The following is an 18,718-nucleotide window of genomic DNA, read 5'->3' on the forward strand; positions in this document are numbered from 1 at the left end:
TAATTCTATAGATAGTAATAACTATATCTATAGATGACTATAGCTATCTGTGTCTATAGATATAGATACCTATATCTATATCAATAGAGAAAGATACCAATAGATAGATATAGATTTATATACATATATATGGGTATGTATATGTGTTTGTGATTTTCAGGAATGTATTTGTCAAAACTTCTATTCACAACTAGCTAATCATTTGGACCCAGTAAGTGTTGATTAATGAGAGAGGTCCCTGCTGAGTCTTGGATTCTATTTTTCAGTGACTTGAGAAAAAAAATTGTATATTATTTATAATCTGTATTTTACAAACCTTGTTAGGAGACTTGGGCTTAAGGTCTGACCGTGGACAAGGCACTTAAACCTTCGTAAATCTCAATTTCTTCATCAATAATGGGAATAATATTTATATGATCCACTCACAAAGTTTCTTTGAAGAAAAGTGTTTTGTAAATTTAAAAACACTATGCAAAGAATTATGAAAGTCTTGGTGCCATTTTAACTAATAAAACTTTGAGCGCTAAGAAATTAAAAGCTTAAAATTGCTAAAACTTTTGAGACACTGTGTATGAATGAATTATTACTACTGGTGTAGTGGATCAAGGGGCCAGACTATTGGAAACAGGAAAACCCAAGTGTAAGTCCCACCTTTGAAGTTTTGGGTAAGCAACTTAGTCTCTCATTGGTCCAGCAAATTGTCTAAAGTTATAATTTACAGAAAAAGATGCCTCCATATATAAGAAAAGAATGTTTCCACATTATGAGTTCCATACCAAATTATTATGGTTATAAAGGTATGAGAAGTCATGATTATTAAATATGGAATTGCCCAGAAGCTAAAAGGATAATTAATTACTCTGGAAGACAAAATTAGTTTCTAGAACATCTAATTGAATAGCAACAGTTGACTCAAATCTAGTAAGATAATATTTAATAGAGATAAATGTAAAATCCTATACTTGTGTTCAAAAAATCAACTGCACAAATATAGGATCAGGAAAATATAATTAGAAATCAGTTAATTTAAATAAAAAATTAGAATAGTTTTAGTAGTTCAGTAAGCTCATAAGCTCAGTATGATAGAAATGTAGATTCCAGTGTAAGAAAAATAATATCTTGCTGGACTCTGCCTTAGTTAAAATACATCTAAGTATTATGTCCTCTTCTGGCTGCCATACTTAGGAGACCTCTTGACAAACTGGAACTTGTTCAGAGAAGCCATCATGATGAAGAGATATAAAACCATGCCATAAGAAGATCCATCACAGGAATTAGGGATGATTATAGCCTGAAGAGTAGATGTCATAGGTGGGGCAAGATATTGGAAAGGTTGTCATGTTAACTTGTTTACATGACTCCAGAGAATGGAACAAAAGTGGTCTATAAACTTCAAACTACTTTTGAAATGCAAGCTGTTAATATCAACACTGTCATAAAATGGCCTGATGTGCTTCAGGAAGCGGCCAGTTCTATATAATTAGAGATCTGTAAGCAGAAGAAGCTGGATGATCACTTGGTTGATATATTGTAGCAAGGATTTCTATTCATGAATTTGATGAGGGCCTCTCTCAGAGTTAGGAAAGCCTAGATTCAAATGTAGTCTCTGACACATTTTATTCAATCTCCCCCTCTACCTCAGAACACTTTGCAGGATTGTTGGAAATTAAATAACTTACATAGAAGTATTCTGGAAAAAAAGCACTACCTAAACAAGGTAGTATTATCTATCAAAGTAATTTAGTTATATCTAATGAGGCAGGATGTAAAGAAAGAAATCGTATAACTCCCTCAGTACCTAGCACAATGCATATATGAGAAATGAAGAAGTTTATTTCTGGAAACTCTTATCATATTAAAAAGTTATCTGCTTATGCTCAGTGTGTCCCATTGGGCCTATCCCAGCACCTTTTTTGGCACGTTCAGAATCTTACACATCACTCCAAACAACATGATATCTCCTTATGATCTCACTGTTGTAAGTTAATATCCAGACCCCAATATTACCAGTTTTATCCCTTATGAGAGGCAGGCAATTGATTTGTTTGATAGAAACAAACTCAGGAAATATAATATGTCACCTTTATAACCCAGATTCCTCTGTTATCATCTTACTAAATAAGTTTTTTTTCCCAATTGGACACTCCTTAATAACCACCACCAACAGGGACAACCTCCTAACATATTAAAAGGTTATGTGCTGATACTCAATGCATACAGATGAAAGTAAATGATTTAAAAAGAGTTCCCAAAGGAATGACTAGTACATAGAGAGTGACTGAAGAAGAGGAAGAGGAAGAGAAGCCAATAAAGCATTTTCCTGTCATTAGTGACCTTGGCTATCGAGGTCCTGTTGTGCAGATCATCTAGAATTTACCTATCATTAGTATCTGTTCAAAGTAATTGGGGTCTTCTCATTTAATTTTAATTAATTGAATTAACATTTTTGAAGTACCTATTGTATAGAGAAAAGATTTGGAGTCAGAGGACCTTAGTTCGAAGAAAATCAACTCATTTTTGAATACAATCAATTTTTAAAAATAAATTAAGGTGACAGACCCTTGGTTAAGAACCAGAGATGCTAGGTGAAATAGCAATATGGAAATTCAGAGGTCCTGCCCTTATGGACTAATTGTCTACCACAGGGATAAAACACAGGCAAAGAAAAATTGTAATATTACATCACATGAGAAGCACTGATGGAGAGAAGCATAACACATATTCTGTGAGGTCAAAAGGGAAAATTGTTTCCAACTGGGAAAATTGAGGAAGACTTTTTTGAGATGGGTTTAAACAGCAGTGAAGAAAAGATAGGAAGAACATTCATTCTAAGCAAAGTGAATTATCAGCAATACCATGGAGGTAGGAAAATACTGGGTTTACTCCGATGTTAGTGTAGTCCAGTTTAATTAACTAAGATTTAAAAGGCAAAGCAATACCGGATTATGGAAGAGCCAGGTGAAGGTATTTGAATTTTACTTGATCAGTTTTAGAGAACCATTGAAGATCTTAGAGCAGGGATGTGGTGTAGTTAGGTCTACACATAACAAAGGTATTTCTTTTGATGGTATGAAGGATAGCTGGGTAGCAAATGGGAAATCAGCTAAGGAAAGTCTGTTTATTTTTCTGAGACTCCATTTCCTCATGTATAAAATGAGAAGTTGAACTAGATGATGTCTACACTTGGATTTGACAAGGTGGGGGATGTTTTGAAAGGAAACATGATGGAGATTATGGAGGTGTGATACATAGTGTCACTTATACTTAAAAACCAACTCTCTCCTCTTCCATATCTCTCAACCAAAGGTTTCAAATAAGGGAGATGTTGAAATAGATAAACCTTTGGCTAATGTGATGAGAAAAGGGAAAGAAGAAAACTAAATTACCAATATCAAAAATGAAAAGAGCAAACTTACCATCAGAAAAGAGGAAATCAAAGGAGCTATTTTATCCAACTGTATGTCAAATATAGGAGCTGGAATGAATGGTGGCAGCAGTAATAAAATACTAAAACCAAGAGAATGAGTGTGTTTCTAGAAAAAATAAATGATCACTATCTATGGGAATATTTAGTGCATCTACAGACCAATGAGGTTGGCAAAGTCGGCTAGGGAACATTGATATCATCTAATTCACACTTCATTTTATAAATGGAGAAACAGAGACTCAGAAAACTTAAAAGATATATATCCTAGCTGATTTCCTCTTTGAGGGTTTCTCAGTCACAAGAATGAGGTTTCTCCCCTCTGTTTGCACCTTTGTACAATAAATGAATAGAAGGAACGTGGAACTCTATCCATAGCCTAGGATTCCCTGGTATAAATCTAAGTCCTAGACTCCATGCTTATTCTTTCCCAGTTACAATGTCATTTCTAAAGCTCTCCCCTTTCAAAGCCCTTTGGTTCCCTCGCTGTTGTCCCCTTGTCACTTTTTCCCTTCTCTGTCACCTGGCTGACATCCATAGGTTTTCATAAGACCTAGAGTTAAAAGGACCATAAAGGTCATTTTATTTTATAGATGAGGAAACTGAAGACCAGGATGAAAAAAGATGTTGCCCAAAGTGATATAAGTAGTTAAATGTCAGTGGTGGCATTAGAACCCAGATCTCTACTGAGTCCAAAGTAGTATAATTTCCACCACAATACATTGACAATAGAGAGTCCTTTCAGCCAGCAGCATCTGTTCTAGCTTTGGCTATTCCCCAAATATTTGAAGAAAGCGGGAAGTGGAGGAGGTATGAAACAGAGGCTTTTCCCTGTCCTTTATTTGGCCCAAGAAAGATTCTGGCCTGATGTGCTCTGTTCTCTTCTTGAATCCACCAACTAGTGATATGAGCTTGGACCAAAAAATCCTTTCATTTTGCTGAGCCCATTTTGTCATCTGTAAAGTGAGTAAGCTGAAACCATTCAATGATTATATAGTCCCCAAATATTTCAGATTCTTTAGACTCATCCATTGGGCTTTTCTTACTGGAAAGTAATCAAAGTATATTTGAGTCTTAGCTCTTTCAACCAGGATGTTTACTGTATTTCAGGTTCTTGTCAGATGCAAATTTTATAAAATTCCGGCACCATATATTGGAGAAGGCCAAAAATATAATATATCTCAAGGGCACAAATACAATCTCACTTTGATTTGGCCAGGATCAACAATGATAGCATAAATTCTACAGCTATCCCTGTGAGAACTTCCAAAGGAAGTTCCTTCTGGGAACCTTTAGTAATTCAGTTTGGGTATAGAAGTTAATAACCAGTGCATTTTAATAATATTAATAATTTGTATAACATTTCACGTCTTTGCAAAGCAGTTTCTCCTATCTAGTTTTATTTGGTCATCCCAACTACCTTTAGAGACAGGTGAGATAGGTATTATCCATTTCACAGCTGAGAAAGGTGAGATTAAGAGAGAGTAACTGAATTGTCCACAGTCACAAAACTAGTTAATAGAAGAGTTGGGCCAAAAGCTAAGGTCTCCTGTTTCCTAGTTCATTGTTTTTTTTTTCACTATTCAGGGTTGATCTTGCTTCAAAAAGAGAGTTAAAATACTAACAGGGCATTCAGGATTTGAATTCCAATTACACCAATTACTTAATCAATAAGTATTTATGAACCATTATTGTGCTGGGCACTCTTGAGGAATAAGGAAGGGTTGAATAAAGAAAATGAATAGTGTGGTCCCTGTCCTGAAGGAATTTAGATCCTACTTGATGCTCTGAAATTTTTTTAGTTTTGAGGCCAAAAATGGGAACAAAAGGGGCTCTTAATTCCATAGCTATGGCTTGTGTTCAGGTCATCTTCTCCTAGGTGAGAAGGTCTTTATGTAGCTAAGACTCTGATGAAGCCAAATTTCAAGGTCTAACTTAGAGTTAAAGTGTGTCATGGAAGATTTGCACTCAGTATCAAAATTATTGAATCAAAGTAAATCCTGAAAGTACTTATAGTTGATTCAAAGCTATCATTTAATGGTAGAGCTAATAAAAGTTACTGAAGGTATGGAAAATAATGCTGAAAAGGAAAGAACTGACCCAAAGGAAAATGTGAGGTGTGGCCAGAGACATCCCTCTATCAATACTTATTTCAGAAACAAGAGAAAGAGCAGAGACATCAAAAATAGAGATTCAAGACAGATGGGGGCGGGTGGGATGGGGGAGGGAGGGAGGGAGAGAGAGAGAGAGAGAGAGAGAGAGAGAGAGAGAGAGAGAGAGAGAGAGAGAGAGAGAGAGAGAGAGAGAGAGAGAGAATATACCCTTGTTACTATTTCACTGGATGTGACTAAAGAAAATGGGAAGATTGCATTGTCTTCCAAAAAACAAGAATAGAAATATTTCCTGAATCTCTTTGTACTAAAAAGCATTCAACATTCCCTTCTTGACAAATGGTGGAATACTGAGAAAGAGAGGTTAAGTAAGAATCCTCCATTACACTTGAGCCTTATTGGTAGCAAGGGAGAAATACTAGTGTTTTCCAATGATTTCAGCTCTTCTTGTCAATAAGAAAACAATTTATTATCCAATTATCTTTCTCCTCTCTAAAAACCTTTTCAAATAAGGAGAGAGCAACCCATGTTTTCCAAGCTAAGGAGGGGAAATTCTTTGAATCACTGACCACTTTTAAGATTGTCACACAGGTTCATTGCTTTTTCTGTCCCATAAATGGAGAGGGGTCATGGGTTGGAGAGGAATTTAATTTAGTCTTAAAGGTAGCCAGAGACTTATGGAGAGATTGAGAGTGTATATAATAGGGAGCTTTTATTTCAACCCCTCAATCCCACCTAAGTGCTTATTGGAAGACTTGTCCCAAGGTCAAGTTATTTGGAGAATTCTCACTAGCCCTTTTTCTTTCTGGGGAAAGACTTTGCCACTTTAAAACTCTGGGCCTGAATGAATATATGAAAGGTACTTTATTAAGTCCTTCGTGTGTCAAGCACTATATTAAATTTTAGGATCCAAATACAAAAAGCAAGACAGTTTCTGCCCCAAAGGAACTTATATTCTAATAGTGGAAGACCACACTCATCAGAAAGTGATGACTCAGAGAGGGACATTTTGGCCTTGGGAGTCATAGGGATGATGAATGGAGCAATAGGGTCATTATTTAACATATCCTTTCCAGAAATGATAGTAGTGATTGATTTCTGTTCCCAGATTGTGAATTCCACTTGAATTCCTTTTTTGCCAGTCCCTTACCCAACAATTTAGGGCAATCAGTTCATCAACAGGCAGTGATTAAGTGCCTATTATATACTAGAGACTGTGCTAAATATAGCTAAGCAGCTAGGTGGCTCAGGAGGCAGATTGGTGGTTCAGTAGATAGAGTCCTGGGCCTAGAGTCAATAAAGTCCAGAATTCAAGTTTGACCTCAGATACTCATTAGCTGTGTGACACTAGATAAATCATTTAAACTACATTTGCTCTAATTCTCTGGAGAAGAAAAGACAAGTTCCCTTTAGTATTTTTGCCAAGAATATGGAAGATCAGACATAACTGAATGACTGAAAACCACAACTGTGCTAATACAAAAGTCTCTGCCCTCCAAAAACTTAGAGTTTATAGGATATATCCAGGAGTATGCTAGTAAATATTTGACAGCTAGATCTCAAAAAACAATGTATGCCCAATACACATTTAAGTTAATCAGCATTATTTACATTTTCTCTATCACTTTCTTAAGAATAGACAATAGATAAGATTATAAATCATTCCTGATTTGTAGAATTTGTCAATTTCCAAGATATAAATGCTCACAGAAAATAATAAGCTCTGTGTATAAGTTGGCTCCAGTACACCCCTGGCATATATTATTTGATAGTATATTAGGGTGTTTTAGATGTTCAAAGTACACAAAGACAATAGTAGTCAAAGAACTCTTCCTGGAGGAGATGGAAATTGAAATGTGCCTTCAAACTGGGAAGCATTTGGAGAGGGTACTGACAAAGAGAAAAAAACTGAATGAAGACATGAAAGTGAGAATGAGCATGGTTATATAGCAAAGAGTGAAGAGACTTTCCTAAATGGAATAGAATGTGATTGTTGATGAGTAATGGGATGTAATGTGGTAGGGTCTGGATGAGGACAAATTACAGAGCAACTCAAAAGCCAGGTAGAGAAGGGAATTACATGCATGAAAATCAATCACCAATCTACTTTTCTTTATCTGTCCTTTGATTTAAATCCTCCTAGGTCTGTGTAGCCTTTTCCTTGGCAGAGAGGGACCCAATTACTTGACAGATAGGACAATACTGGCCCCATCCATTCCTGTATGTCTCCCTCAGATAGTCCCCCAAACAAATGAAAGAGATGACTTCCTTCCTGGCCCACCTTTCCTTGAGCAAAACCACTTTTCTTAAAAATTCTTTCAGCTGTCACCTGTCCTCCAAACAGCCATTACGAGAGTTGTGTGAGTGTCTGTCAGCCCCGATGTGCTGCTATCCGCCTGAAAAGTGACTGTAATCATTACTGCGTGGAGGGCTGTCAATGCGATGCTGGGTACGTCTTAAATGGAAAGAGCTGCATCCTGCCTCACAGCTGTGGCTGTTACTCAGACGGCAAATACTATGAGGTATGGGAGATGGGTCCTTTGTTTTCCTCTTTCCTTATTCATATTTCATTCCATCTGCAAAGAGGTTGGTCAATATTTGCTAATCTCTTGTACTGTCTTACTTTTGCATGAAGGAGGATTTGAAACAGAAAGGGTCAGAGATTCTTGAGGGCCAGATTTAGAAATATTTTGGTTTCCATTTTCCTTTGGACTCCAGGAGACCCTGCTACTACCCTATCCTCCTCCACAATCATAATCTCTGCCTGCTTGGCTTCTCTCTGAATCCTGATTTCCTTTCAACCATGAATCTTCATTGAAAGCTCCTGACATGGGTATGGATTGAAAATATGGTGACCATGAATCTGTCATTTACAGCTCTTTTATCTGTGTATATTTCTAACTTGAAAATATAGAGCCTTGAGTTGCATGGAGGGATAGGGAGAAGGATTGTCTTTTTCTTAATCAGTATAGAGTTCATGTGAGAATGAACAGAGACTGGGAGTTCTGCCTTGTATTCTTCCCAGTTTGGGGTTTCATTTTCCCTATCTGGAGATACCTGGACTTTTGGGTACCATGGAGAATGTTGTCATTAGTTCTCTTTGAGAATGAAGAGTCAACAACACGTATGTACACACACACACACACACACACACACACACACATACACATATACCTCCAAGCTTCTGATAATTGTAAATTATTGATCAGTACTGGAGATTGTACTAAGAACAAAATAAAGGGAGAGATTCAAGAGTGTGCTAGAACTCAAACTAACTTCAGAAAACAAATTGTTAAATTCTCATTGTGATAATTTACAACTCAGAAACCAAAAAAACTATCAAACAGGACTTGAGTTATTGTTTTGATTGTCTTGACTAAATAAAATGACAGGAAAATATTGATAATGTAGATTAAACTTTTTAAAAATGTATTGTGGGAACATTTTTAAAAGAGCTAATTATTAAGCATTTACCAGCACATGACTGAAGAAAGGAATAATTTTAAAGCATGGTTTCTTTCCCTCTGATACTTATAGTCTACTTATGGGACAGGGAAAATACAATTAAAGTGATAGAACAGTTACCAAAAAACCTTTTACCAAATGCAAAACAATACATTGCAGAGCCTCAGGTGAATAGGAGTGATTCAAGGAGGCCTCCTGGAAGAGGTAGATTTTTATCTATTTCTTGAAAGAGCTGATGCATGTGCATTGTCAGAAGGGTGAGAATAATAACATATTTAATTTTCAAACAACCTGATGAATAGATCACTGGGCTAAGAATGGAGATTATAGTCTTCTAAAATAAGCTTTGCCACATAAGATCACTTATCCTCTCTGTTATTCAATTTTGTTGTTGTTGTTCAATCATGCCTGACTCTTTATGATGCCATTTGGGATTTTTCTGGCGAAAATACTAGAATGATTTGCCATTTCCTTCTCTCAGATCATTTTTTACAGATTAAGAAACTGAGACAAGTTGGGTTGGGAGACTTACCCAGAGACACACAGGTAATAAGTGTCTGAAACTGTATTTAAATTTAGGTTCTACTGACTCTAAAGCTCGGCACTCTAACCACTGTACTACTTCATTGCCATGTGCTTCAATTAATACAGCTTTTAAAGGAGATAACATATTTGCCTCTTTCTATCTTACAAGGATATTCTTTATTTCCTCTACAAAAGCCTAAAAATATAATTAAATAATCTAGATGAATATCAATTAGTCAAAAGACATTTATTAAGATTTATGTATCAGGCATTGTGCTAACTGCCGGGGCTCCTAAGAAAGTCAAAGCATGCTCTCTGACATTCCAGCGACATGCAAACACTATGCACATCCAAGATAGGTATATAGAGTGGAAGTTTGAGGTAGTCAGAGGAAAGGCACCAGCATCAAGTGGGGTTGGGAAAGTGCCTCAAGATATTAGTAAAAGCATGTAATTAGCATTAAATATTAGACAGTAAGAAACATATTAATGTAATAACCAACATTAACATACTTTATTTCATTCCATGCTCATTACAACCCAATGAGGAGGTAGGGATAGTATTATTCTTATTTTACAGATGATTAAACTAAGGCTCATAAATCTAAATAACTTTCCTAAGATCACAGAACTAGTGATTGGTCATGCTGTCTTTCAAACCTAAATTTTAGAGCCCCAAATCCCAGGCTTTTCCTGTTTTATTTCATATGTCTCTATGGTTGTAATATTAATATCATCATTGTTTAATCAATCACTAATAGAGAAAGTTCATGATTTTCCAGAGTTTCTAACCCTGGAGGGTGGCCAATTCATAGAAACTTCAATAACCTAAATAATCCATATCTATTTTCATAATCCAAACTGCAAGGGAAGTAGTTTACAAACTATATATATATATGCATGCAAGCACACATGTTTATACATACACATACACAGGCTAAAAACATTTCAGGACATTAGCTCTTAGTGTAATCTCCTGGCTGTCCTTGTCATGTCTAATTAGGGCAAAAAGAGCTATATCAGGGCCAATCACTTTACTCTGAGGCTAGTTTTATGATCAAGCTCTCCTGCAGGATGAGTTATTTACCCTTGATCCTATCCACCCAAGTGAGGTAATTTTTCTCCTTCCACCAATGTAATGTCTAACTTCTTATCAGAGAGAAGCCAGACCATCCACTCAATTATTCCATAAATCTGATAAGAGAAATGAAGTCGATTTGTGAGGTTGCCAGCACCCAGAATATTTTATAGCACTGGAGAGAGAAAAGAGGTGGTTCCGGGAACCACTCTCTCTTTCTGGATAAAATGATCTACATAGAGTGTCTTGAGTTGTGAACAATTCCCTAAAAGATCTTTTTAGTCTCATCTCTGCCTTTAAGCAGTATCAGTCGCCTAGTATCCAGGGCTTTGAATAGGCCACTGGTTTAAGTAGAGAAGGGCGAAATGGCCAAGGAAGGAAATCTTCTTAGCCTACAGCCAGCTCTACTTAGTGGAACTGCTTTAGGGTCAATTTGATTTAATATTTATTGAGTGCCTGCTGAGTTGCAGAGCATCACATGAGATGAGATTTTCTACTTACCTATTCTAGGCTAAAGCAGAGATAACTAATTTTCAGCATCCCTCATGAACTCTTAGATCCTATATAAAAGTGCAAGTGTTGGTTCATCATTGAATTATAAATTTAAATTTCCACATAGTGGTTTGTAAGATGATTTTGGAGAGGGCGTGTGAATCGCTTTGAGTTTCTCTCCTTAAAGGAAGTGAAGGGTTATTTTTCAGATGAGTGAAACTAGAAGTTCTAAGTTCATAGAGTATGAGAAGATAAATCAGTTTTCTTTAAAGATGGAGGCACTTCATCTGGACCCAAGAAAGAACTTCCAGTTTTCTTGGGAGTCAAAATAATGGCATTGCTTTCCTTGGCATCTTTAATAATAGAACAGACACCCATCTGTCTGGGACAAATTTAGGTTTAGTCCTGGGAGAGAGACCAGATGTTATCAGAAGCTGTTCTTTGCAAAAGGTCTCAATACAAATGTTTGTCCTGTTCAGTCAGTCAGCTCTTATGACAATTCTGTATTCAAGTTGGTTGTAATGCTGGACACATTCCACCTTCCAATTTTCTGCCTTTTTGTTGGCTGTCCCTCCTGCTTGCAATGCTCTCTCACCAACTCTACTCCATGGCTTCCCTGAATTCTCTCAGACTCAGCTCAAATTCCACCTTTTTCATGAGGACTTTTCAAGTCTATTCCCACCTTCCATAATCTTTCCCTCACCACCAAGGCCTTCCTTTCGAGATCACTTCCCACTAATACTGTATATACCTTGTATGCACATTATTGTTTGCATATCTCCCCATTCGAATGTGAGCTCCTTGGGGAAGCACTTTTGCTTGTTATCATTAATATTATGATCATTGGCATTATACACTTCAACAATGATACTGTACGAGGATGTATGCTGATGGAAGTGGATTTCTTCAACATAGAGAAGAGCTAATCCAATTCCAATTGATTAATGATGGACAGAACCAGCTACATCCAGAAAAGGAACACTGGGAAATGAGTGTAAACTGTTATTTTTACCTTCTGAATCCAATTCTTCCTATGCAACAAAAAAAAAAATTCGGATCTACACACATATATTGTATCTAGAATATACTGTAATATATTTAACATATATAAGACTGCTTACCATCTGGGGGAGGGGGTTGGGGGAGGAAGGGAAAAAATCAAAATAGAAGTAAGTGCAAGGGATAATGTTGTAAAAAATTACCCATGCATATGTACTGTCAAAAAAATGTTATAATTATAAAATAAAATTAAAATTAAAAAAAAATATTATGATCATTGGGCATTCCTAGTGCTTGGCATGGTGCTTAGTACATAGTAAGCACTTTTAAAAATGCTTCTGGACAAACTGACAAACAGGACTACGAAGAAGTTCTGAATAATTGGCTTAAAAAAAGGCTTGCTCAACCTCACCAATGTGGCCCTCAATCTGTTTACAATTCACTTAATAAATGAGTTCCAAGAAGTCACCCTTTCCTTCCTTGTCACAACGCCTCCTTCTTTTCCCCTAATGTTCCAAGCTCCCCTTTGTTAAAATAGGCTGATGCAGGCTGGCAAAATGACCCTTGGGGCGGGAACCTGGTGCTCCGGAGGCCGGCCAGCTCACCACTGCCTTATCTTCTCCCCTCTCTTCCAGCCCAAGCAGCTCTTCTGGAATAGCGACTGCACCCGCAGATGCCGCTGTTTCCGGCGCAACCTCATTCAGTGCGACCCTCGGCAGTGCAAGTCAGATGAAGAATGTGCCCTCCGGAATGGAGTCCGGGGGTGCTTCAGCACCAAGACCTCCTACTGCATTGCAGCCGGCGGTGGCGTCTTTCGCACCTTTGATGGTGCCTTCCTCCGCTTCCCTGCCAACTGTGCCTTTGTCCTCTCCACCATCTGCCAGAAATTACCTGATATCTCATTTCAGCTCATCATCAACTTTGACAAGTGGTCCTCCCCCAACCTCACCATCATTTCTCCTGTCTACTTCTACATCAATGAAGAACAGATCCTGATCAATGACCGGAATACTGTCAAGGTACCACCTCACTGAATGCTAGCACTTTCATTTGTAAGGTCTGTTTGCCCAACAATCATATCCTGATAAATAGACACATTTTATTTAACAGTACGTTTTATCTGTCATGGAGTATTCTGATTAATCCGATATTTAAATTGAAAAAGCATGGCTACACAGAGCTGTGGATGTCAAATCTCGATTTCATTGATGTAGGGAAATGGAGATACAGAGATACTAGTCTAGGGGGTGGCTAGCCCTATATACATGTATCAAAGGCAGGGCTTGAACCAAGAGCGCAAGACCAGCCCTCCAGAGCACCTGTTTCAATTGACTAACTGCTTGTTAGACTTTTGAATTGGATGTCCCATAGATATCTCCAAGTCAGCATGTACCAAACAGCACTTAGGTTCTTTTCCCCTAAACTGTTCTTCTCCCGAGATTCTCTCTTACTGTCAAAGGCTTCATCACTGTCCCACTCACACAGACTCACAACCTTTGTGTCATCCTTGCCTCCACCCTCACACTTACTCCATCTATCCAATCTGCTATACTTGTATTATTTTTATATATTCACAAGATCTCTTATATATGTCTCCTCTCCACTCATTCAGCTGGAGCCTTTATGCCCACCTCATCATCTCACTTCTGGGTGGTTTCCCTTTCTCAATTCTCACCCCACTCCATTACATCCTCTACTCAGCCACCAGAATTCTTTTCCTAAATTGCAAACCTGATCACTTCACTCCTTTACTCAGGAAACTGGTGGCTCTCTTTTATCTCTAGAGTCACATGTAAAATCTGTTTTGGCCTTTCTCAATCTTTTCCTATTTTACTAGTCTTCTTTGTTCCTTTTTCTTATATTACAATGGACATAGCTGAATTTATCTTTGATGTCTCAGAGGACACTTAAGGAGCTTATTGTACTTCCAGGTAATCCTTATGACCATCACTTATTTTATTGTATTTGTGCCAGGTGCTGATTGGTTAATAAAAAGTTCTAGTTTATTGAAGAGTAGACAATTCAATTAATACAATAGATTTATTTCACACAATCTCCTAATCTGAGAACATTTTTATGAGTCTTCAAAATTGCATGGGTCTGGACCATGTGTCCCATTACCTTCCATTCCTTGTTTTCTGCCCCTAAGCAAGAGGATCCCCTCAGAGAAAGCATATGTCTAAACATTAAAACAAAAAGCGAAGCAAAAAATTTACAAGAAACAAAACTGATCCATTAGCAGAGACCTCCATAAAAATCAAATCAAATGAACTGGAAAAAAAAAAAAAGCAAACCAGTGTAGATTTCTTAGACCTGCTGCCTGAATTCATTAAAGCCTTGGTTTATGCATGTAAACAAATTTTGATCATCTAAAATAAACTGCTTTAGAACTTTAGACTCCCACCAGGTCCAAATCTCAATTAGCTTCAACTGGATGATCCATTTTGTTGAATTATCCTCAGAAACCCAGAGCTTTCCTCAGTCAAATCTTGATAGTCAAGCTGAGCTGGTGGAGGGAGGAAGCTGAGCAGAGAAGATTAGAGTGTGTTTGTATGTTCCCGGGTCTATATTTCAAAGCCAAACATAAATGATTTGGGAATTATAGGTTATTATGCATGGCTGCTTTCCTCTATTGGCACAGATAGTCAGGCGTTGAATGTATCTTGATTTTAAGAATGATCAAATAGCTCACAATCAAACATAAGGCTTTACACTGTCAGTGTTTTGCAAAAGCCTGATAGGAACAGTCAGAATTTCAGTGTTCATTTTTAATTTTATTGCAAGTTACAGAGCTTTCTGACAGTCCCACTTCTCTCTATTCTCTGATCAATGTCAACATAAACACAGTCCAGTGTGCAAAAACAAGAGAGGAAAACTGATTATCTAAGAGAGCAAAACTGACAATGCTGGTTAAATCACATAGAGTTGAATGGAACACCCCAAGCCAACCAAAAATGCAACAACAAAAAAATCATAGTTTAAAAAAAATGTTTTTGTTGTTAAGGCTCCGTAATGTTACTAACAACCCAGAAAAACAATTTATTTTGTAAGTACAGTAAAACCTTGTTATGCTATTTCCCAAGGGCTAAGGAAAAAAGAATATTATAAGCAGAAGAATGACTAGTGTAGGAAATACTATGTGGCTTTCTGATCTCTGGGGGCAATTTCAGTTTGAACATTATACGCAAGAAAACAATAAACATAGCAATGATACCCAGTTTCATTTTAGTTGTGTTTGGCTCTCCCTTAATGGAGAATTGGGATTTCATTTTTCAGTAATTGGCTTTTCCTGGTGAAACTAACACAAAATCCAGTTGTTCATTGTGTTTTTCCACACATTTTTTTTCTCTCTCTCCCTTCTACTATCTACTGCCACATTCTTTGCCACCATCAGGTAACTAGAAACAACAGGAGCCAAAAGGGTAACTCCCCTCTTTACCCTCCCCCAGTTCTTAATTTTTTTTCTTCTTTTTTTTTTCCTCCCCAATTAGGTAAATGGGACCCAGGTTAATGTGCCATTTATAACAGGATTGGCAACCAAAATTTACAGCAGTGAGGGCTTCTTGGTGATTGACACTAGCCCAGATATCCAAATTTATTACAATGGTTTCAATGTCATCAAGATCAGCATCAGTGAAAGGCTGCAGAACAAAGTATGTGGCCTCTGCGGCAACTTCAATGGGGACTTGACGGATGACTATGTGACCCTGCGGGGAAAGCCAGTGGTGAGCAGCGTGGTATTGGCCCAAAGCTGGAAAACCAATGGTATGCAGAAGAGGTGAGGGCAACCTGATGGGATCCCACATCCAAACAATTACAGCCTAGTGGAAGCCATGGACCTGATCCTGTCTGTGAATAAGGGATGTTTTAACCAAGGTCATTCAGTACATTGGACAGTTCAATAATAAGACCTAGAAAAGGGAACCTTCCATTCAATCCAACATTTATATAGGACCTAGGATGTTCATGACACTGTGCAGTTAGGTGGCTCAGTGGATAGAACCTGAGGACTGGGCCTGGAGTCAAGAAGTTCTGAATTCAAAGTCAGCCTCAGACACTTTAGTACTCTATGAATCTGGGCAAGTCCCTTACTTCTGTTTACCTCAGTTTCCTCATCTATAAAATGGAGATAATAGTAGCACCTACCTCCCAAAGTTATCATGAGAGTCAAGTAAGATAATACTTTAAAGCACTTAGCATAGTCCTTGGTATATAGTAAGCCTACATAAATATTACCTACTATTATTATTTTTGTCTAGATCCTGAAAACACAAAGAGAACAAATGAAACCCCCTAGCCTCAAGGAGCTACTTCCAAAGTGTATTAGTCTCCCACTAAAAAACTGATCCAGTTTGCTCTAATTTTTTTTTTGTTGTTGTTGTTTGTTTCTTTTAATGAGATAATGGGGAGAACTAGAACATTGGATTTTTAAGTCAGAAAGATCTGGATTCAGATGCTGCCTCTGACATTTACTGTGACCTTCCCCAAAGCTTATATTCCCTCTAAGCTTCAGCTTCTACATCTGGACATGGAAAATAGTCTTGCTTATGATTCTTTGCTTAAAGTTGTAAGCGGATAAGATCATGCATATAAACTATTCTGAAAACCTAAAAGTGCTATATAAATGTCAGTTATAACAAATATTGTTTTTGATGTCCGGATGGGCAAGGCAGAGGCTCCTGGAATTTGATGGGCCCATGTGGGGGAAGAGCTGGCAGGCACCCAAAAAAAGGTTTGTTGAATTGAGCTGGTATGATTATGTTCTGTAGCACCAGGCCAAAAAAGAGGGCATTTTCAGGCAGGGGGCAATTCTGGCTCTGGTTGAATAGAAACTGAGAAAGATATCTATTACTGCAGAGAAGCTTCTCAGTCCAGAAGCCCTCCAGACAGCTACAATCACAATCTTCTTTTGCATTTCAACAGTTAATCTTTCTTAATATTTATTTAGCCTTATGGCTGTATCTTGAGCCCCTAAACCATCTTTCCTTATCCTCTGATATGCCAGTAATCAGTTTTGTACCCAAGTAGAATGGACATTGAATCTCTCTGGGCCTCCCATATCCCTAGAATGAACCAGATATGTAGAATAGACTTTCTCATGAATCACAGATGAATAGAATTCATGAGTTAAAGAAGGATCTTTGAGATCACCTAGTGAGATTGCCTCAGTTTACCAATGAGGAATCTAAGGGTCAAAGAAGTTATATGACTTGACCAGAGTCATACTAATAGCCTAGGTAGTGGAGAATTGGCAAGCTGTAGCGAAAAGTCCTGGGTTCTTTCCAGCCAAAATCTATGATACTTAGTGTCTCTTAATGCCAGTACCTTCTACATTGTTTGTTCTCTTCCAGCTCAAAATCTATGATACTTAGTGTCTCCTAATGATAATACCTTTCCTTGATATGACACCTATTTTTAACTGTCATTTTACCTTCATCTCAGAATATTCCAGTGAGAAGGAATAAAAAAGTATCACACTTTAATGATGGAAACAACTGAAACACAAGGAGGTTGTGATTTGAGCAAGGACACCCAGCTATTTTGGGGGGAGCATGACCCATCTGTACTAATTACCTTACAGCAACGAACAGATCCCCCTTACGTAGCCTTTGTCTTTCATTGTTTAAGACTCATTATTTAGAGGAATTTGGAGAAGGTTGGGGGGAGAGGCTGGGCAAGTTCCTGCAAGTTCCTTTTACTCCACCATCTTAGCTCTGCCTCTGGCCTTTGTCTTTCATTGAAGGGACTGAATTTAAATCAATGATTTCTCAGCATCCCTAGAATTTTCTTCTGTATCAATTAAACTGACAAAATCTCTTTGCCTCCCAGCTGTAATGAGCTCCAGTACTCCCAGTATGCATCCACCTGTGACAACGTACATATCCAGAAGATGCAAGGTGATGGCTACTGCCTAAAACTCACAGACATGAAGGGTTTCTTCCAGCCCTGCTATGGGCTGCTGGACCCCCTTCCCTTTTATGAGTCATGCTTCCTGGATGGCTGTTATAACCACAAGAAGTTCCAGCTGTGTGGCTCCCTGGCTGCGTATGGAGAAGCTTGCCGCTCTTTCGGCATCCTCAGCACTGAATGGATTGAGAAGGAGAATTGCTGTAAGAGTCCTTTTTATCTCTGTCTATCAAGGCTTCCTGAGTTAAATGAATGGGCTTTAAGAGGATGTTGTATGACCTAGCGATGGACAGTGCTCTCCCTCTGGGGAACCAACCTTGTTTATAGGGTTACTTGGCCATGAATGGCCACAGAAACTTGAGTGGAAAAGCATTAGTGAAATTTCACTCACCCATAGCTTGAGCCCAGAGAAAGTAATTGGAAAGCAACCTTTGGAAGGTAACGTTCTCCAGCTCTGAATAGACAATTTGGCAGCTGATAAAATTGAAAAGCCCAGAGTAACAATGTTGATGGATTTCAGCTGCAGACCTGAGTTGTGGATGCCCTCTATACTGGAAAGAGCTTCTGGGCAGAGATCAGAAGGGAAAGTGGATATGGAATGTGACAGGGAGATCATTCAAAGACATAGCTAGACATGTCCTGCCTGAGGAGCTGACAGGAGACATGAGTTTATAAGAGCCTGTTATGTTGTATTTGGATTTAGGAAAGTAAATTAGGA

At 37.9% G+C, this 18,718-nt stretch overlaps 1 protein-coding gene and 1 long non-coding RNA gene across 2 annotated transcripts in view; one reads left to right on the forward strand and one right to left on the reverse strand.

Annotated features, from left to right (window-relative positions):
• The window catches only part of LOC141562619 (tubulin-specific chaperone cofactor E-like protein), a 162,644-nt gene that overhangs the window by 128,263 nt on the left and 15,663 nt on the right, over positions 1-18,718 (forward strand). The window contains exons 20-23 of the mRNA XM_074302627.1: positions 7,858-8,057; positions 12,729-13,112; positions 15,585-15,871; positions 17,923-18,203. Coding sequence (XP_074158728.1) covers positions 7,858-8,057; positions 12,729-13,112; positions 15,585-15,871; positions 17,923-18,203 — 1,152 coding nt within the window. The remainder of the gene's footprint in view (positions 1-7,857; positions 8,058-12,728; positions 13,113-15,584; positions 15,872-17,922; positions 18,204-18,718) is intronic.
• LOC141562621 (uncharacterized) overlaps positions 1-18,718 on the reverse strand; it is a 118,269-nt gene that overhangs the window by 68,646 nt on the left and 30,905 nt on the right. The gene's annotated exons all lie outside the window — the stretch shown is intronic.

Source organism: Sminthopsis crassicaudata, chromosome 3, assembly GCF_048593235.1.
Source record: "Sminthopsis crassicaudata isolate SCR6 chromosome 3, ASM4859323v1, whole genome shotgun sequence".
Lineage (NCBI taxonomy): Eukaryota > Metazoa > Chordata > Mammalia > Dasyuromorphia > Dasyuridae > Sminthopsis > Sminthopsis crassicaudata.